This window comes from Bos grunniens, chromosome 14 (genome assembly GCF_055505025.1).
Source record: "Bos grunniens cultivar Pamir isolate PY7600 chromosome 14, Bosgru_T2T1.0, whole genome shotgun sequence".
In the NCBI taxonomy this organism is placed as follows: domain Eukaryota; kingdom Metazoa; phylum Chordata; class Mammalia; order Artiodactyla; family Bovidae; genus Bos; species Bos grunniens.
The window spans coordinates 39199691-39221692 of NC_141178.1; the positions used below are offsets into that span (position 1 = coordinate 39199691).

General features: G+C 39.4%; 1 protein-coding gene across 3 annotated transcripts in view; it reads left to right on the forward strand.

Annotated features, from left to right (window-relative positions):
- The window catches only part of MRPS28 (mitochondrial ribosomal protein S28), a 102226-nt gene extending 85417 nt beyond the window's left edge, over positions 1-16809 (forward strand). For all 3 annotated transcript variants that reach the window (XR_015140224.1, XM_086335413.1, XM_086335414.1), the window contains one exon: positions 16389-16809. Coding sequence is in view for 2 of the 3 variants with exons in the window: in XM_086335413.1 (XP_086191539.1) it covers positions 16389-16560 (172 nt within the window). In the remaining variant the exon portion in view is untranslated. The remainder of the gene's footprint in view (positions 1-16388) is intronic.
- Positions 16810-22002: the final 5193 nt, after the last annotated feature.

Here is a 22002-nt window from a genome sequence, read left to right on the forward strand (position 1 = left end):
ATGACTGGTGGTGGAATGCACTGGGGTCAAATGTAGACTCCCAGTTTGCAGAACCAGTTGTAGAAGTTTTGTGCAGCACTTGAGACTACATATTCACTCGTGTGTGTGTGTGTGTGTGCGCGCGCGCGCGTGCTCAATCACTTAGTCGTGTCCGACTCTTTGTGATTCCACAGACTGTAGGTCGCTAGGCTCCTCTGTCTGTGAGATTTCCCAGGCAAGAATACTGGAGTGGGTTGCCATTTCCTTCTCCAGTGTATTGATTATAGTCTTCCACAGATGTGATCAAATGCCTGTTACGTATAGTGTATCACGGTGTTACAAAGTAGAGGTTTAAAAGTATCACATTAACAAATTTATTAAAGAGAGGACCATAGGTAACAGGAAATGGTAGCTGTATTTGGCTTATTTGTCACTTTTCTCACTTGTATCCAAGCAGAAGTGAAGTGAAAGTGAAAGCCACTCAAGTCATGTCTGACTGTGACCCCATGGATTATACAGTCCATGGAATTCTCCAGGTCAGAATACTGGAGTGGATAGCCTTTCCCTTCTCCAGGGGATCTTCCCAACCCAGGGATCAAACCCAGGTCTCCTACATTGCAGGGAGATTCTTTACCAGCTGAGCCACAAGGGAAGCCCATCCAAGCAGAGGGAAGTGACAAGTAGAAAGGGTAAAATATCTTTGTTTTTTGTGCTCAATTAAGTGTGTATTGTATCTGAAACAAAATTTAGCTGGCCATCTGGCAAGCTGTCAAGAAGCATGATTTAGTTTTAAATTCAAACCAGAGGAGTAAGTTAATTGTGCCTAACAGATCTTGCTATCCAGAACTAAGTCCAGGCACCAAAGGAGGTGGTAAGTCATTAATGAGAGTAACTGTACTTCATGCTCTGAAAGAGTTAAGTACTGAAAGGTACACTAAAAATTGATTTAAAATTTTTTACTGCATACCCGGCCTACCTTCTGTTTGGCTGCTCTTTCTTTAACTTGCTTTCCAGCTTTTGTGCTTCCTGATGGTGGGAGACCTAATAAGTATTTTGAGTCATAGACTCATAAAATTTTATAAATGAAAGGAATTTTGGAAGTCATCTAATTCAGCCCTTACTAATTCAAACTCCATCGTGAGATGACCATGCTCATCTGACCACAGTGCTCATCTGTCATGAAAATTCCCTGTGATTTCCTCTAGTAATGCACAAAACAACCAGTTCCCCTTCCAGCCAACCCTGTTAGAAGTTCTTCCTCATATTAAAGCTGAATCTTCCATAAATCTGCCATCCCCTATAACTTCTAACTATTTTTCTTATTTCTGCTTTCTTGGAGGCATACAAAATAGATGCACAAAATAAATATTGTGACCTCTTTAGTATTAAAGACTTCCAAATTCTTTAGACAGGTATAAGATCCTTTTCTACTTTTGTTCAAACTGCTCCTTCCCTTAATTTTTCATTTACATACTACAAGATTCTTTGACTGTCTTCTTTCCAAACAGATGACAATTCCCTAGATGTGGTCAGAAAAGTGAAAGGAGACTGGACTTTTTATGTGGGAAATATAATGTGGAACCTGTGCTTTGCTGTTGTTTAGTCGCTAAGTCATGTCCAGCTCTTTTGCAACCCTGTGGGCTGTAGCCCTTCAGGCTCCTCTGTCCATGAAATTCTCCGGACAAGAATAGTGGAGTGAGTAAAAAGCTATTCCATTCTCCAGAGGATCTTGCTGACACAGGTATTGAACCAGGTCTCCTGCATTGCAGATAGGTTCTTTACCATCTGAGCCCTCAGGGAAGCCCCTTGTTTAGAGAGAAATACATATTATTAATCTCTTCAGTTTCATAATAGGAAAGCAACTTTGCTTATCTCATATTTGATATGTAAAATGTGCAGGTCTAACTTTGACTTTCTATGTAATGTCTGCACTGCATGCACTTGTTAGGGCAACTAAAGCTTGAACTGACCAAGATTCAGCTCGGTCCCTTGACTGCCATGAACCATTTATCTGGAGTTTGACTGAGACAGAGACTCAGAGAATGTCTGAGAACTCATGAATACTCATAAATACTCAGAGAACTTACCAATACTGTAGCCAATGCTTTTCAAACCAGACTCATTTGAGAAGTTTTTCCTAAATGTGCATGAATCTCCAGCTCCACCCTACTGATTTGGATGGTGTAGGTCTGGGTTAGACCCCAGGCATCAGTATTTTTATAAAAAAAGGAAAGAAAAAAACTGTAAAAAGCTTCCACAGCCAATTGATTGTGTTTTGCCTCTCAGCTCTGACTCCCTGCAGAGTTATCAAGTCTGTCCCTGTAAATTATAAAGTAACTTCTGGATTTTATTATCCTCATCCCTCAGCCCCAAACTCAGACTCAAAGAATGCCTTCAGTCAGTTTTGCCTTCCTTTTGTTTCTTTTGTATATATTGAAGGCTGCTGTCAGACTTGTCCATTTGAGCGATGTTCTAGTTTATATTTGAAATTATTATCCTTTTAGTTATCTGTTACACTTTATATTATATATAAGAATCAGTGTAATGAATTTCATAATACCTATTATTTATTGAGTATGTACTATGTGCCATAATGTGTTAAGCATCTCAGCAGCTTTACCAAGTGTTATATACTCACTTCACAGCTAAGTAAGCAGTCCAAGATTTTCAAGGTGGCTCCGTGGTAAAGAATACACCTGCCAACGCAGGAGATGCAGGAGGCGGGGATTCAATCCCCAGGTCGGGAAGATCCTCTGGAATAGGAAGTAACAACACTCAGTATTCTTGCCTGAAAAATTCCATAGACAGAGGAGCCTGGCAGGCTATAGTCCATGGGATCTCAGAGTCGGACATGACTGAGCAACTGAGCACTGAGCACTCAGGCAAGCAGTCCATACGAGCTAAGTGTCTCATACTCAGTCATGGTCAAATCTAGACCTTTCTATGACATTTTAAAACTCATATTCCTTCCTCTGCTGGACCCTGACTAAACTTATCTCTGACAATAAAAGTATACATTTTCTTCTCTCATAAAACAAAACTTGTATACCACAAGGTATATCCTTTTTTTGCTTAGATGCTCTAATTCTAGTTCCAGCTTTGATCTAATGTTAGTTATCAGCATATCTCAGGTACCTGAAGGCATTTATTCCTTCTGTTTCCTTTGGATTTTTTTGTCCTTCCAAATATATATATTCTTTTTTTATTGCATATGTATATTCTGACCAGCAACACATTTTTTTTTTTTTTCAAAAAATAAAAATAGACTCTATATAGTCATTAGGTTTTAGGATATTTCTTTCCCTAATTTCTTGACACATCTTATTTTGCTAACTCTAAGAAAAGTTTATAACTATCATTATTTATGCTATATGTAATATATTACATTGTATGCATGTTCCACATTATTAAAAAGTGAAATATTTTATTGGAAGTTTAAAAATGTTTCATTTCATAAAATAAATCAATGTTTGAACAAGAGATAAAAGCTTGTTTGTGGTACTAACTAGCAAGGCAAGGTTAAAAAGCGTTTGGTTTAAGGGAAAAACAAAATCATACATTTATCGTAGAGTTGCAGAAAAAGATTAAATTCCAGGATGATTGCAATTTGAGGAAGTACATTTTAGCATTATGAACAATAATTTAAATTTTAATCAGTTGAATTATTGGAGTTATAATTATTGGACTTATAGAAAGCTAGCACTTTCTACCTTTATTTTTTAACTGTGGCTGTTGTGCTTGATAAGACAGAATAGTTAGTATGGTGGTGAGTCAATCTCATAGGCATCCTACAAACTGAGCAGAAAGAAGCAGCAGACTAGAAACACAGTCAAAGAAACCCAGTGGATGGCATTTGAAAAAAGGAGACACATCTGAAATATACCAAAGAGCCTGCATATACAATTTTACTTATTTTATTTAAGACTATAATAATATCATGTGTAGCTAATAAAAAGCCTTAACATTTTGCATTTTGTACGTATATTGAATCAGTTTTGCACTCAGTAGCTCTCGGCACTGTATGAGTTTTCAAGCACTCTAAGTTGTATAAAAGTAGAATAAAATCATTGAACTGCAGAAGACCTTAGGTCTATTCTAAGATTATGCTTTTCAAAGATGGGGAAGTTGATGCCCAGAGAGTTCAATTAAAGGAGAACACAATACACACATCCCTTCACGCTCCTGTGCAGGCACTCTCCCTTACAGATGCGTGCACGGGCACACACATGCAAAGTGTGGCTTCACAGAGAGGCCAGCATTACTGTGAATGTTTGTACGAATTAGAAAAAACAAATAGGGAGTAATTAAACCATTAAAGATATCTTAGCTGTTTCTCTCCAAAAAAGAAAAGAAAATTTTACTCCCAAAGTATTAAAACTTTAAAATAACAAATCACAAGAAAATCAGGAAAAGTTCTAAAATATTTTAACTTGTTGGGATGAAAACATAGATGGTTAATGATTTGAAAACAACTGTTCTTGAAATCTCTGTGAACTTTGATTATAGTAAGGCAGCTAAATTGACTTCCAAAGGCAGAATTCCTTACGAAATTCTCTTTGGATACTGAGATTCAATCCAAGACTTGTATTTGTCGACTTTGTATTATTTAATTTATGTATATCAAAGAACTAGTCAAGACACTGTCTCTATTTTAAGTCTATGAGAACCGTCAGCAGCCTGCACTGACAGATGTTAAAGAATGTCTGTGGAAAGAATGTCAAAACCCCCTCCAAAGGAAAGTTTTTAAACCATGTCCTTAATACAGAAATGCAAAACCAGATTTAATTGCCCTTTTCCTAAACAGCTCAGACATGCAGACTCACTTACTGCAGCATATGGTCTGCGAAAGTGCACATTGGAAGAGAGCAGTTGTGGTGGAGCCTGAGATTGAATCCGTTTAGGCTGGAATTCACAAAGATCCAGCAGAGGCAAGCGTTCAAAGTTAAAGAAACACATTGACCAGTGAAAACATGGGCTATTTTCATTTTGAACGTACTCATTGGAGACGTCCTATTCGCTTTCAAGACAGCAGTACTCAACGGTTCTAATATGAAATACAGCATTTCTGAAAAACTAATATCTAAGGTTTTTTTTTCCTCCTAATTAAAAAAAGGTATAAAAAATAGACAACCTTGCATGAAGTCATTCAGGTTTTTTATATATATATATATATAATTTATTATTTGTTACCACTGAAAGTAACCATTTTTCTAATTAAAACAATTACTTGGGTGACAGCAACATGGTTTACATTTTATTTCAAAGGGATGACATTATGAGACTACATGAAGTAGTAACTTCTTATCACTCCCAAAGGGATTAGGTTTACAGTTCTTGGAAGAAGTCAAGGTAATTGAGAACTGAAGAAAAGGAAGAGGAAAAAAAATCTGTAAATCGTCTTATACAACTTTGTGGTATTGGCAAATGACTTCATGTATCTTAATTTTCTACCTATAACGTGGAGTAAGCTATCTTTACAGGGAATTTTGTTTTAACCTCTAAATATCTAAAAGACAGTTCAATTGCTATGTGTCTAGTACAGTGTCACACAGATATGAGGGAAAATATAAAAGGTAACAGAATGGAAAGAAACACATGAGAAGTTAGAAATGGCAAGCATGGATTTGATGGTTTAGTCTTGCTGGAATCTAATTAGGAATAGCTATTTATTATAACAAATTACTTCAAAGTGCTATTTTTCTGGTAAAACCAGCGTTTCTGTCAGTGATTATGCTTATATATTTGTAAGACAAGTATTTTACTATTTTTATTGTCAATTTGAAGTTGTCTACAGTTGCACTGTCAAGCGGCTGTTTAAATTTAATTCAAATTACATAAAATTAGAAAATTGGTTCCTCTCCACATTAGTTATATTTCAAGTGTTCCATGACCACATTATATAGAATGTTTCTGTCATTATAGAAAGTTATGTTTTGGAATTGTTGATGTTTTAATTAAGTTTTATCAATGTATTCCATTGAAAGTCAAGAAGATAAATTGTATAATTTTGGGTAGTAGGTATGTATGCCAGTGTTCTTAGTCACTCAGTCATGTCCAACTCTGGGCAACCCCATGGACTGAAGCCCACCAGGCACCTCTGTCCATGGGTATTCTCCAGGCAAGAATACTGGAGTGGGTTGCCATTTCCTTCTCCAGGGGGTCTTCCTGACCCAGGGATCGAACCTGGGTTTCCTGCATTGCAGGCAGATTCTTTACCAGCTTAGCTAGGAGGGAAGCCGAGTTTTATCAACATATTCCATTGAAAGCCAAGAAGATAAATTGTATATTTATAGACATCAGGTATAGAGGAGACTGATCTCCTCCCAGTACAAAGAATAAGCAAAAGTTGAAGCCGTAAAGAAGATACATTTAACCCATGTGTGTGTGTCTGCATGCCAAGTCACTGCAGTTGTGTCCGACTCTTTGCAACCCCATGGACTATAACCCCCTAGGCTCCTCTGTCCATGGGATTCTCCAGGCAAGAATACTGGAGTGGGTTGTCATGCCCTTCTGCATGATATCTTCCTGACCCAGGGGTCGAACCTACATCTCTTACAGGTTGAAATTGGCATGTGGGTTCTTTACCACTAGAGCCACCGGGGAAGCCCTTAACCCATGTAGCAAGACACAAAAATGAAATGACGGTGTTGCTTATGACAGTGTGATTTTTCTGAAATTGTGAACAACTCTTGGTAACATTCTGGACAAAATCAGTCTTCCCTTAATTTACATTGTAATCTCATTCTTGAAAATATAGTGTTCACTTAAACTCTTATTTTTAAAAAAAACAACCTATAAAAAATATTTAGCAGACAGAGTTCCAGGCTTAGATCATTGCAAGCAGATTTTTCACCGCTGTCAATGGCTAGTAGGACAGCTCTTGCATGGAAGAGTTCCTTGCATTACACAATGTCTCCATCCCATCCATGCCTGCTAGATGTCAGCCTGATCTTTGTGACAACCAAACAGCACCTCTGAACATTTCCAATACATCTTGATATAAATATTTGGTATAAATATTCAAGATGGTAGCCTCCTTCAACTTCTTAAGATTGTCATCTTAAGCCTATTCTTTTGTTGCATACATATTTTAATTTAATTTTTCCCATGTTTTTTATTTTTTAATTAAGGTGAGGAACCTCTTGATGAACGTGAAAGAAGAGAATGAAAAAGTTGGCTCAAAGCTCAACATTCAGAAAACTAAGATCATGGCATCTGGTCCCATCACTTCATGGCAAATAGATGGGGAAACAGTGGCTTACTTTATTTTGGGGGGCTCCAAAATCACTGCAAATTGTGATTGCAGCCATGAAATTAAAAGACGCTTACTCCTTGGAAGGAAAGTTATGACCAATCTAACAGCATATTAAAAAGCAGAGACATTACTTTGCCAACGAAGTTCCATCTACTTAAGGCTATGGTTTTTCCAGTAGTCATGTATGGATGTGAGAGTTGAACTATAAAGAAAGCTGAGCTCCAAAGAATTTGTGCTTTTGAACTGTAGTGTTCGAGAAGACTCTTTAGAGTCCCTTGGACTGCAAGGAGATCCAACCAGTCCATCCTAAAGGAAATCAGTCCTGAATATTCTTTGGAAGGACTGATGTTGAAGTTGAAACTCCAGTACTTTGGCCACCTGATGCAAAGAACTGACTCATTTGAAAAGACCCTGATGCTGGGAAAGATTGAAGGCAGGAGGAGAAGGGGACAACAGAGGCTGAGATGGTTGGATGACATCACCGACTCAGAGGACATGACTTTGGGTAAACTCCAGGAGTTGGTGATGGACAGGGAGGCCTGGCATGCTGCAGTCCATGGGGTTGCAAAGAGTCGGATGCAACTGAGCAACTGAACTGAACTGATAATTAACAATATTGTATTAGTTTCTGGTATACAGCAAAGTGATTCAGTTATATATTTTTTCTTATTCTTTTTCATTATAGTTTATTGTAAGATATTGAATATAGTTCTCTATACAGTAGGACCATGTTGTTTATTTATTTTACATCCAGTGTTCTTGCCTGGAAAATCCCATGGAGGGAGGAGCCTGGTAGGCTGCAGTCCATTGGGTTGCGAAGAGTCAGACATGACTGAGCGACTTCACTTTCATTTTTCACTTTCATGCATTGGAGAAGGAAATGGCAACCCACTCCAGTGTTCTTGCCTGGAGAATCCCAGGGACGGGGGAGCCTCGTGGGCTGCCGTCTATGGGATCACACAGAGTCGGACACGACTGAAGTGACTTAGCAGCAGCAGCAGCAGTTTGTATCTACTAATCCCAAACTCTTAATTTATACCTCCTCCCTACCCTGTTCCATATTTTTTTAATTGAAAATATTGTGCTGCTGTGCACCTAATTCTCTTTAAGACTTGTCCTTATTCATTCATAATAGGGTTAGACTTACGGAAGTGACCAGGGGTAATAAAAGAAAAATTCCATCTTTCCTTACATATGCTGTGAACTTTTGTCTTATTTACACTAGAAAATGAGGCTGTGGTAGAGGTTGGCTGTCCCACTTACAGCTGTGTGGCTGCAAGCAGTGGCCCGGTGAGCTTGTTGCCTGAAGTCCTAAGTCTCCTTAAGAAACACACTGGAAATAAAACAACAGAAATAATTATAAGGCCATGTTGTCGTGTAGATAGAATGAGAACCCATTCCTTTTACCTCAAAAACTATTTATTGTTGTTGTTCATTGATTGTTGTTGGACACAACATACCTCAGCCGTGTCCAGCTCTTTGCAACCCCATGGACTGCAGCACGCCAGGCTTCCCGGTCCTTCACCATCTCTGCAGTTTGCTGAAACTCATGTCCATTGAGTCGATGATGCCATCCAACCATCTCATCCTCTGTTACCCCCTTCTCCTCCTGCCAGCAATCTTTCCCAGCATCAGAGTCTTTACCCATGAATTGACTCTTTTCATAAGGTGACTAGAGATTGGAGCTTCAGCTTCAGCATCAGTCCTTGCAGTGAACATCCAGGGTTAATTTCCTTTCGGTCTGACTGGTTTGATCTTGCTGTCCAAGGGGGTTTTGGAGTCTTCTCCCAGCACCACAGTTCGAAAGCATCAACTCTTCGGCACTCAGCCTTCTTTGTGGTCCAACTCCACATTTGTACACGACTACTGGAAAAACCATAGCTTTGACTCTCCAGACCTTTGTTGGCAAAACAATGTTTGAATACACTCTCTAGGTTTGTTATAGCTTTTCTTCCAAGGAGCAAGCATCTTTTAATTTCCTGGCTGCAGTCACTGTCCACAGTGATTTTGAAGCCCAAGAAAATAAAATCTGTCACTGTTTCCACTTTTTCCCCTTCTATTTTCCATGAAGTGATGGGACTGGATGCCATGATCTTAGGGTATTTTTTTTACTGTTGAGTTTTAAGCCAGCTTTTTCACTCTCCTCTTTCGCCCTCTTTGAGAGGCTCTTTAGTTCCTCTTCATTTTCTGCCATTAGAGTGGTATCATCTGCATATCTGTTTCTCCCAACAATCTTAATTCCAGTTTGTGATTCACCTAGCCTGGCATTTCACATGATGTACTCTGCATATAAGTTAAATAAGCAGGGTGACAATATACAGCTTTGTCGTACTCCTTTCCCAATTATATTATATAATTATATTATATCCAGAAATATAAACAGACTTAAAATCTAGAACAGAACTTCTTAATCAAAATGGATTAAAGATCTCAACGTAAGACCAGAAACTATAAAACTCCTAGAGGAGAACATAGGCAAAACACTCTCTGACATACATCACAGCAGGATCCTCTATGACCCACCTCCCAGAATATTGGAAATAAAAGCAAAAATAAACAAATGGGACCTAAAAAAAAAAAAAAAGAACTTCTTAATCTTAGAGGTCCGTAGATGACCTTCAGGTAATCTGTGAACCTCTTGAAATTGTACCCCAGTTATATTTATGGGCATTTGTGTGACTTTTAGAAGGAAGAGTCCACTGATAAAATAAAAGAATGAGGGAAAACTGATTAAAAGAATAATTTTTTGTGCGTGCATGCTTAGTAGTGTTTGACTCTTTGTGACCCCATGCACCCCATGGACATGCCAAGGCTCCTCTGTCCATGGAATTTTCCAGGCAAGAATATGGGAATGGTTTGCCATTTCCTCCTTCAGGGGATCTTCCCAAGCCAAGGATCAAACCTGTGTTTCTTGCATCTCCTGCATTGGCAGGTAGATTCTTTACCAACTGTGCCTCCTTGGAAGTCCAAAAGAAGAATAAAACCTCATTATAGAGAAGGGCTTCCCTGGTGGCTCAGATGGTAACGAATCCTCCTACAATGCAAGAGACCCAGGTTCAATCCCTGAGTCAGGAAGATCCCCTGGAGAAGGGAATGGCAACCCACTCCAGCATTCTTGCCTGGAGAATTCCAGGGACAGAGGAGTCTGGCGGGCTACAGTTCATGGGGTCACAAAGAGTCAGACATGACCAAGTGACTAAGACACATAGAAGACAGAGGAAGTCGAGTCAGTTCTATAAAGAAAGGGATATTTGACAGGTTCGAAGTTAAGTCTGCTATTGAAATGGTCAATTTTAAAAGAAGAAGAAAAATTATGAACCTATTGAAAGGATCATCTTCCCCTTCCAAGAAATAGTTATGTGCTAAAAATAGATTCACTGAACTCCATCAAGAATTAAGGAGTGGTAGGAGAAGGTAAAATTAGACAGCTCTGCCTGCCCCTCAGTGTTCATTGAGCCCCTGTCAAAAAGAACACTAGAGTGGATGAGTCACTGTGACCCTTCTGTGACTCACCATATATTTCTACTTTGTTGTTTTCAGGTATAATATAGCTAAGGCAGGGAAGTGTGGACCATTAAATGTGGCGTGAATGTGGTGTGTAGTTCTGTGAGTTTTACTTGCTTTTGTTCAGTGCTAGTTTGCCTCACATCCTCAAAAGAAATTCAACATTCATTTTAAATAATTTTTTTCTTTTTGGTAGGACATTTATAATGTATTTTAAGAGAGGAATGTTTATACTATTAAAATAAGTAAGATTTGAATCAAAGCAAATTATTGAAAGAAAACTCATCCCCAAAGCTTACTGTCTGTAGAAATCCTTTAACTGATTTAATTATAACTTGAAATTATATCTGGGAGTGTTCTTATTTTTTTTCTGGTAGTCATAATTTTTTTAATTGGAGTATAGTTGCTTTACACTGCTGACGTTTCTGATGTATAGCAAAGTGAATCAGCCTTACATCTACCTATATCCCTTGAGACTGTTCTTGTACCCTCCATCATGCCAAAGCTGGAACATCTGCTGTCACTGGGTTTGTTTTGATGGTGATGGTGGTGGTAGTGTTGGTGATTGATGATGGCAGCCAACATTTATTGAGCATGTATAAGGACTTGGCAGGTGTGTTAACTCATTTTATGCTCATAGTAACCTGAAAGTGAAGTCACTCAGTCCTGTCCGACTCTTTGTGACTCCATGGGCTGTAGCCTGCCAGGCTCCTCCATCCATGGGATTTTCTGGGCAAGAATAATGGAGTGGGTTGCTGTTTCCTTCTCCAGAGGATCTTCCTGACCCAGGGATCAAACATGGGTCTCCCGCACTGCAGGCCGACTCTACTGTCTGAGACACCAGTTCAGTTAAGTTCAGTCGCTCAGTCGCGTCTGACTCTTTGCAACTCCATGAACTGCAGCACTCCAGGCCTCCCTGTCCATCACCAACTCCTGGAGTTTACCCAGACTCATATCCATTGAGTCGGTGATGCCATCCAACCATCTCATCCTCTGTTGACCCCTTCTCCTCCTGCCCTCAATCTTTCCCAGAATTAGGGTCTTTTCAAATGAGTCAGCCCTTCGCATCAGGTGGCCAAAGTATTGGAGTTTCAGGTTCAACATCAGTCCTTCCAGTGAACACCTAGGACTAATCTCCTTTGGAATGGACTGGTTGGATCTCCTTGCAGTCCAAGGGACTCTAAAGAGTCTTCTCCAACACCACGGTTCAAAAGCATCAATTCTTCGGTGCTCAGCTTTCTTTACAGTCCAACTCTCACATCCATATATGACTACTGGAAAAACCATAGCCTTGAGTAGATGGACCTTTGTTGACAAAGTAATGTCTCTGCTTTTTAATATGCTGTCTAGGTTGGTTACAGCTTGCCTTCCAAGGAGTAAGCGTCTTTTAATTTTATGGCTGTGATCACCATCTGCAGTGGTTTTGGAGCCCCCCAAAATAAAGTCAGCCACTGTTTCCACTGTTTCCCCATCTATTTGCCATGAAGTGATGGGACCAGATGCCATGATCTTTGTTTTCTGGATGTTGAGCTTTAAGCCAACTTTTTAACTCTCCTCTTTCATTTTCAACAAGAGGCTCTTTAGTTCTTCACTTTCTGCCATAAGGGTGGTATCATCTGCATATCTGAGGTTATTGATGTTTCTCCTGGCAATCTTGATTCTAGCGTGTGCTTCTTCCAGCCCAGTGTTTCTCATGATGCACTCTGCATAGAAGTTAAATAAGCATGGTGACAATATACAGCCTTGATGTACGCCTATTCCTATTTGGAACCAGTCTGTTGTTCCATGTCCATTTCTAACTGTTGCTTCCTGACCTGCATATAGGTTTCTCAAGAGGCAGGTCAGGTGGTCTGGTATTCTCATCTCTTTCAGAATTTTCCATAGTTTATTGTGATCCACACAGTCAAAGGCTTTGGCATAGTCAGTAAAGCAGAAGTAGATGTTTTTCTTGAACTCTCTTGCTTTTTCGATGATCCAGCAGATATTGGCAATTTGATCTCTGGTTTCTCTGCCTTTTTTAAAACCAGGTTGAACATCTGGAAGTTCACCTGGAAGTTCGTCTGGTGTCATCTGAGACACTAGGGAAACCCATAATTATTATTTCAATTTTACAAATGAGGAAACTGAAATAGAGATGAAGTAACTAGCTCAGAGCTGCATGTTTAGGGGTGGAGCTGGGCATGTTTCTAATCATCTGGCTCCAGAGTCTACAGTCTTCACCACCTCATTGCATTTTCTGGATATTTATACTTAGGCCAAAATCTTTGACTAAAAGGAGCATTTGGAAACTGTATGAGCAATGCAGTCTTGGGGAAGGAGTGTACTGGCATATTTATTTTAAATCTTGTTATGTGAAACAATGGAAACCCAAATGGGAAGACTAAGTGGTATAAGTGATTATCAAAGACTGCAGTACTGGAGGGTCACCTCAAATTACATTGGCGGAAATGGAGTTCTCTGAAATATATCAGTCATTTCTTTACTTCCCTCTAATGAAGTATTTCAAACTTAAAGCAAGGATAAACTCCACGTTAATGGTGTGGCTGCTGTTCCTGTGAGTGAGGACTACCAACCTTTCTGCATCCTGGGTTTCTCAGAGGGAACCGTCTGTGTGTGCGAGAGTCAGTCCCGCCCCAGTGGTCACCAGGCTTTGTTCAAGGGACTCTCTTAAGGCGCGTTTCTCCTTTCTATGCTGTCATTGCCTGGCTTTATTTTATTTGGTTAGTCTAAATTACTCATCCTGAGGTTTGTTGGTTTTGTCATCACTTGTGGAGAACATCTGTTACTCTGAAAGGCTGTTCACGGCGGCTGCAAAGTGCGTCAGAGGTCCTCGTTTTACTGGCCCTTTGTATGTATGTTGGATGCCGTGCGTTGTATATAATACAGGTGGTTCTAGGCCAGATTTTTCTCAAATGCTGATCAGAGAAGACTACATCTGCTTACCTGGGGAGCTTTAAAAAGGCAAATTCCCCTGCAGCCCCTCCCTAGGTGAGCACTGAAGAATTCAGGATGTGAAAAATCTCAGCATACTGGCCCCAGATCACTGAGATGCCTGTGGAAGGAATGATTTCAATGAGCCCCAACACTTGAATCTTCCCATACGTAGAAAAGTAGAAAGCACTAAATTCCTTAACTTTTGAGATAATCTGGTTTTCTTAATTCATAAAAATACTTTTGATGTTCAGACTACCCACCCTTTGTTGCAAACTTCTGTATAACCTGACTCCTCCCCTCTCCTTGCCCCTCCATGCCCCCGCCTCCTCAGAGCAGTTCTCTCAGGGTTACCTGAAATGCTGTCTCCCAGGCGTGAAGTCCTAAAAATTCCCACCGAATGAAACATAACTCTTAACAACAAAAAAAGCAAATTCCTGAGTCCCACCCCAGATCTGCCAACTCACTCTCTGGGGTTGCTTCCTCATGTGCATTTTTAAGGAGCACTGCGGTTGCTTCTGGTGTGTGAAATGTATAGGTCTCCTCTGGGTACTATGAGAGGGATGGATGAGATAAAAGCCCTGCCCTTAATGAGCTATGGTCTGCTAGGGAAGATGACACATAGAAATAATGCACAGGGAAAAGTAAGTACCATAAAAGTAGAAACAGCTACTTCCAGACAACTGAAGTCAGAGAATCTTCTAGAGGTGTTTTTGTTGTTGTTGTTCAGTGCACAGTGTGGGTGATTCTTGATTCATTCAGCACACGTAAAGGCCTGCAGCTCACTTTTCATTTCTGATACCAACTCACTGGGTAGCTTCTTGAATTTCCATACTTTTTAGAGATGAATGCAAAACTTTCATATTATTAAAGGCTCCCCCACCTAAACATAGGGACAGTTTTGCTTTCCATAAACTACCAAGCGTACTGGACACTCGTGGTATTTCTGATTTTATTTTTGTAACAGGAGATTGCTAACATTTACAAGACACAGGACTGTCTCCACTGAGAGCTGCCCCTTCCGTGTGACTGTGCCCAGATAGCGTGTCCCAAGTGTTTGTGCGTGTTCAACTCTTTTCATTAAAAGAAAAAAAATCACTGTTCCCCTTTATCACGGTCAGTTTATTATCTAACTCCGAACAATGGAAGAAGAAAACTAACATTTAATAACCACAGTGCACCAGGCTCTGTGCCAGGCAGACTTCAGGGAGGTTGAGGAAATGAGCCAGGCCACACAGCTGCTAAAGCCAAGAGAATGGAGCATCTAGACTGTCGATGAGGTGGTGGCTTTTGTCAGCAAGTGTCTTGTTAATTTGTTGACATACATTTGCGTTCCTGCTGCTTTGGCCCTGGAAGGATGCAGATGTAAACACAGTGACAAATCTTAGGGAGCATTTGATCTAATGAGAAACCAGAGGTTTACACAGATAACCAATAGAGGTGAGTGAAGGGCACTAACATTTGTGCTTACTTGGCTACGCTGTCTTTCTTGGGAATTCCAGTCACAGAATCGACATTCTGATAAGGAGAATGTCGAAACTCTCAAGGCCTGCGTTTGATACATTCTACCTGGATACCTGGGAACCAACAGGATTTTTTCATAAGGAAGGTCCAAGCAGTGCGGCAGTGCAAAAGGCAAAGAGAAGTAGGATGGGAATTTCTGTTTTCTAAGAGTATAAAGCCAGGCCTTGCTATTCTAGGATATCTCTTCAGTTTTTTTAAACAAAGAAGTATGATCTGTGCCATCACATGCACACACCCACGTACATATATATAAATATACATATAGAAAGACTAGGAAGTGTGACTGACGTTGTGATTTTTCAAATTTTACAGAAGGACATTTTGTTCTGTAATCAGAAAGAAAAATGACTTAGAAAAAAGCCAAATAACCTACAGGTTTACTTGATGAATCACCTATAAATTCCTCCAGAATACCTAATCAAACATTATGTGGAGGCTATTCACTGTATGGTCTACCAAAATCATTTTCTCTTTTTGGGAGAACTCTGTTTCTTCATTTTCTGTTTATATAAAATTATTTTAATTTTAAAATTACCTTAGAGCACTTGAGGTGTATATGTAGAAGTTTTTAAGAAAGAGTTGAGATTTTCATTCAGTAGCAATATTTTCACTCTCTGTACCTTTTCGTAATGTTGATATTAAGCTCTTAAAATGATTGATCAAGGAAGAAAGCTAAATGAGCATCAGTTTTCACTTGGGATTGTGAAATACTTGAATATTTTTATTTTTACCAAATGGAGCCATCATACATTGTGGGGCCAGCGTTATATTTTAATTACAGTGCAGTCAATCCCCTATAGTAAGTATTTTGTAGTGAGACTTTTTTCCATTTTGTTTTTCAAAGAAGATACTAATTTTAGAAGACAAAATGTTTCTGAAAACATTTTTTCCCCTTGATACTCTTTGACTTTAAAAATGAATGACATTAAAATAAATGTCAGTTTCAAGGACCAACTTGTTTGAATTTCAGTCTGGAATACATTTTCATTTCAGTTATAAAATCTTTAAAGGTGACTTTAACATAAAAATTCTGATACAACTAAATAACTTTTCTGTCAGAAACAACTATTTCCCTGATACTACTGTTAATTTCCTTATCTGGAGCCAACACAAATTAGAATTAGAACTTGAGTTTGATTTTAGTTGTTCATTTTATGATATGAAGAATTAATGGCATTTTTTTCTTACTATTTAGGAAATACCAGAAAGGAACCAGAGTCCGGCTGCGACTATTAGATCTTGAACTTACATCCAGGTTCCTGGGAGCGACAACAGATACAACCATCCTAGAGGCTGAAGCAGTTCTGTTAGGACTCCAGGAGAGTAAAGACTCAAAATCAAAAGAGGAACATCGGGAAAATAAATGAACTTTGCTGAGTGCATTCACTCCTTTTATGTTGAATGCAGATATTCAAGAACACAATTAGACAATTATGAATAAATGATTAGAAAAAGACATGGTAAATGAAAGCTATAATTATAGCTCTTATTTGTTAGAATTTTCTTTAGCTGTATCTCCCCTCCCCCTGTTTTTATGCCCGTTCTTTCCTTTTATTAGGAAAGCATAAACTGTACTGAGAAATTCTGTCATTCAATAAATATGTTTTGAGTGTTCACTATGTGTATGCCACTGTTCTAAATACAAAAGAAACAGTGGTAAACAAATCAGATGAAATTGCTTGCCTGTTAGGGCTTACCTTTGGCTGGGGAAATTGACAAGTAAGTAAAATAAATAGCATGTTAGATGGTGATGAGTGCTAAGGACAAAAATACAGCAGAAGGGGCAGAGGATCTGAATAGACGTTTTTCCGAAAAAGACATACAGATGGCCAAGAGTTACATGAGAAGGTGCTCAGCATCAGGGAAATGAGTCAAACCACGAGATCCCACCTCACACCTGTTAGAATGGCTGTCATCAGAAGGCAAGAAGTAACAAGGGTTGGCGAGAATGTAGAATTTTAAAAGGGAACCCTGGTGCACTAGTTACTGGAATGTCAATTGGTGCAGCCACAATGGAAAACATTATGGAGGTTCCTCAAAAAATGAAAAATAGAATTATCACATGATACAACAGTTCCACTTTTATGGGTATTTCCAAAGAAAATGAAAACATTAACTCAAAAAGACATGCACCTCTGTGTTCATGGCAGCATCATTTACAATAGCTGAAGGTACGGAAGCAACTCAAGTGTACCAGTGGGAGAATGGATAAAGAAACTCCTCTGTCTCTGCAGGAGACCCAGGTTTGACCCCTGGGTCAGGAAGATCCTGTGAAGAAAGAAATGGCTACCTACTCTGGTATTCTTACCCAGAGAATTCCATGGACAGCGGAGCCTGCCAGGCTACAGTGCACAGGGTCGCAAAGAGTCAGACACGACTGAGCAACTAACACTTTCAAGTGTCCATCAATACATGAATGGATAAAGAAACTGTGATATACATGCACACACATGCCTCATATATATAATGGAATATTATTCAGACATTAAAAAATAAGGAAATCTCGCCATTTTTGACAACATGGATTGACCTTGAAGGCACTGTGTAATGTGAAATGTCAGACAGGGAATGATGAAACTGTATGATCTCACTTATATATGGAATCTAAGAAGAAGAGCTCATGGATATAAAGAATGTATTGGTAGTTGAGAGCAGGAGTTGATGGTGGTAACAGTGGGCAAAATGAGTGAAAGCGGTTAAAAACTACAAACATTCGGGTATAAGATACATTAGCCATGGGGATATAATGTACAGCATGGTGACTATAATTACCAATATTGTATCATATATTTGAAAGTTGCTGTTTAGTGTCAACAACTCAATGGACACAAATTTGAGCAAACTCCAGGAAATGTTGTTCCATGTCCAGTTCTAACTGTTGCTTCCTGACCTGCATATAGGTTTCTCAAGAGGCAGGTCAGGTGGTCTGGTATTCCCATCTCTTTCAGAATTTTCCACAGTTTACTGTGATCCACACAGTCAAAAGCTTTGGCATAGTCAATAAAGCAGAAATAGATGTTTTTCTGGAACTCTCTTGCTTTTTCCATGATCCAGCAGATGTTGGCAATTTGATCTCTGGTTCCTCTGCCTTTTCTAAAACCAGCTTGAACATCTGGAAGTTCACGGTTCACATATTGTTGAAGCCTGGCTTGGAAAATTTTGAGCATTACTTTACTAGCGTGTGAGAGGAGTGCAATTGTGCGGTAGTTTGAGCATTCTTTGGCATTGCCTTTCTTTGGGATTGGAATGAAAACTGACCTTTTCCAGTCCTGTGGCCACTGCTGAGTTTTCCAAATTTTCTGGCATATTGAGTGCAGCACTTTCACAGCATCATCTTTCAGGATTTGAAATAGCTCCCCTGGAATTCTATCATCTCCACTAGCTTTGTTCATAATGATGTTTCCTAAGGCCCTCTTGACTTCACATTCCAGGAAGTCTGGCTCTAGGTCAGTGATCACACCATCGTGATTATCTGGGTCGTGAAGATCTTTTTTGTATAGTTCTTCTGTGTATTCTTGCCACCTCTTCTTAATATCTTCTGCTTCTGTTAGATCTATACATTTCTGTCCTTTATTGTGCCCATCTTTGCATGAAATGTTCCCTTGGTATCTCTAATTTTCTTGAAGAGATCTCTAGTCTTTCCCATTCTATTGTTTTCCTCTATTTCTTTGTATTCATCACTGAGGAAGGCTTTCTTATCTCTCCTTGCTTTCTTTGGCACTCTGCATTCAAATGGGTATATTTTTCCTTTTCTCCTTTGCCCTTCACTTCTTTTCTCAGCTATTTGTAAGGTCTCCTCAGACAACCATTTTGTCTTTTTCCATTTCTTTCTCTTGGGGATGGTCATGATCCCTGCCTCCTGTACAGTGTCATGAACCTCCATCCATAGTTCTTCAGGCTCTTTGTCTATCAGATCTAATCCCTTCAATCTATTTGTCACTTCCACTGTATAATCCTAAGGAATTTGACCATACCTGAATGGTCTATATATAAGTATATAGTTTTCAACCTGCAATTGAATGAGTCCGTGACCTGAACAACTTGGGGCATGCAAGAGAAATATGCTATCCCATAATAAATAGTGGGCTGATTCAAGATAAGCTGGTTCATTGTGCAGCATCTTCACAAACTCCTTTCTTGCACCCCTTCAGGTGTTTGATGAAATCTATAACCACCCTCCATGTTTTGACAAAAAGTACTGGACTCCTGTATTTTCTGATTTGCCCTTTTCCACACAAATGTTCTTTCTATTTCCATGGTGTTTCAAACAACTAGGAAAGACTTAGAAATTTAGACTAGGAATTTAAAACATCCATCAGCATAGAAACCCTTATTCAAATAAAATTTTATTTGGTGTGAAAGGTTGGATTATTGATCTCGTTTCTTCCCTTCAATGTAGTAATATTGTACATGCATACTCTCAACATGGTCTCATGACGGTGAAGTATACTTTCCTGCCCCTTGACTTTGGACTTGGGCGTATGACTCTGTTAGGCCAGTGGTATCTTAATGGCAGTGAGCAGAGGCTGAAGCATGCCTTCATGTTTGGCCTTGCTCTGAGGCACAGACCCTCAGAGTAGAGCCAAGCCTAATGGACCCACATTAGGGCCACTCCTGAAACAGAACCATCCCAGACTTGTAGACCAGTAAGTGAAGTGAAAGCTTATAAACCATTGACATTTTGGTGGCTTTTTGTTAACTGATACAGAAATTAGTACCTGAAAGTGACACGTCCTGGGATTGAGTGGTGGGCAGCAAAAAAAAAGTTAATAAGGGACTGAAAAAATAGCAGCCTGTGTTAAATAGTAGCAAAACATTTGTTAAAACTGTCACCTAAGGTAACTTAGAAGATAGGAAAATTACCTAATTAACAGAGACATTTGGGCAAAAAAAAAAAAAAAAAGTATGAAGCAGAATGTTGAAAGCATAAGCTGCACTTAATCAGGTACTAAAATGAATTCAGGGACAATTTTATCAAAGGTGTAGGCATTAAAACAGCTCAAACAAAAGTGAAATCCACAGTGTTGACATGATCCCAGGGTAAAGACCAAATCTTGAATGTAACTAAAACATTTTGAAAGGACTTTTCGAAAGGACTAAAATATGTCCAGTAGGTTCTTTCAGATGAACAGAAGAACTCAGAAATCTTAAGGACAAAATGTCATAGAAGCCTGACTGTGCCCAAAGTGAGGTAATTAAGCTTAGAGACATAAAGGCTTAGCTAAAAAAAAAAGTGGACGTGCTTTTTGGCATATGATGTTATTGGAATCAAATAAGTAGAAAGCCCATAAAGTTCTGGGAAGACGCATTTTGACAAAAGTGCTTCCAGTCTAGACTGCGACTGTTCAAGATATAAAAAGACCATGGACCTGGACTCCTGCAGCAAGAAAGGGGTCTTTAAAAAATGGCTTAGCTGGTATGTTTTTATGCGCTTGTGTTCTTGTCACAAGATAGCAAGGAGCATGATGGAACAGAAAGGACTTCAGAGAAGCCAGAAACAACGGAGAAAAATGGACTTGAGAGCTACTCCTGTGAGGCAGAATAGGGGTCTAATCAAGGAACACCTCTTGACTTGAGATAAAGGGCCTTGACTGGTTAACAACAGGGAGTCTGTAACACCTAGTGGGATTGTAGAATTGCTGTGGTTCAGTGCTGTGTGCCCTCTATTTTTTTACCTTTTTAAATTGTAGTATTTATTATTGTCATCATGTTCCAGCATTGCACAATAGGTTTTAAGTAATTATCTATTGCTAAGTAACAGATTATCCCCAAATTTAGCAGTTTAAAATGACACACGTGTATTATCTCACAGTTTCTGCGGATCAGGTCTCCAGGCACAACTTAACTGGGTCCTCTGATTCTGAGCTGTCACAAGCCTTCATTCAAGTTGTCAGCTAGAGTTCGGGGTGTGACTAGAGAAGGACCCTCTCCCAAACTCACTTACAGAGTTGGCAGGATTCAGTTCCCTAGGAGTTTCTATACTGAAGACTTCAACTCCCTGGTGGCTGTTGAGTAGAGGTCACCTTCAGGGCATCTTCCACGTGGCACTTTGCTTCAATGAAGTCATCAAGATAAAAAGAGAAAGACACTGCTGGCAAGATGAAAGTCACTATTTTGTGTGACCTCGTCACAAACGTGGCATCCCCTTACCATTGCCATATTCTGTTGGTTAGAAGCAGGTTACTAAAAGGAAGAGGATAGCTCAAGGCCATGAATGCCAAGAGGTGGGGGCTGTTGGGGTCATCCTAGAGGCTTCCTGCCTTAGGTATGTGGAAGACATAATTTTCTATTCAGTGTATAGGTCTCTGGGTTGAGAGTAGCGGAGTCTGGACTGATGCAAATCATAGGATCCTGAACTTTTGACAAATACCATAATTAGGTGAGGCTTAGGGGAGAGGGTGGTCATTGGATGGGAGTGAATACGTTTTTCATGTGAGCGAGATGTGAACAGTTGTATCCAAGAGGACAACCAAAATAGGTTGAATTTTTCACCCCATTTCTTCCTTCCTCTGTAGTAGAACCCCTGCTTATAGTCTCATGATGTATGGGGTGTAGAATCCTTGCTGTTGGGGAACTCATTGTTTCCATAATTGATATAACCTAAAGATATGAGTAAGTTCAGGAAACATTTATATGAATCTATGAATGGTAAATCCAGATTTGAATAATAAAGGAAACCAGGGAGTTTGAAATGAATCCCAAAACTTCAGAGGCCAACATTAATGCAATACTACGAGACTTTGAAACCACAGGCTGGTTAGACCATTGGGTTGACCCAGTATTGCATGTCTTATATTTATATCATTTGG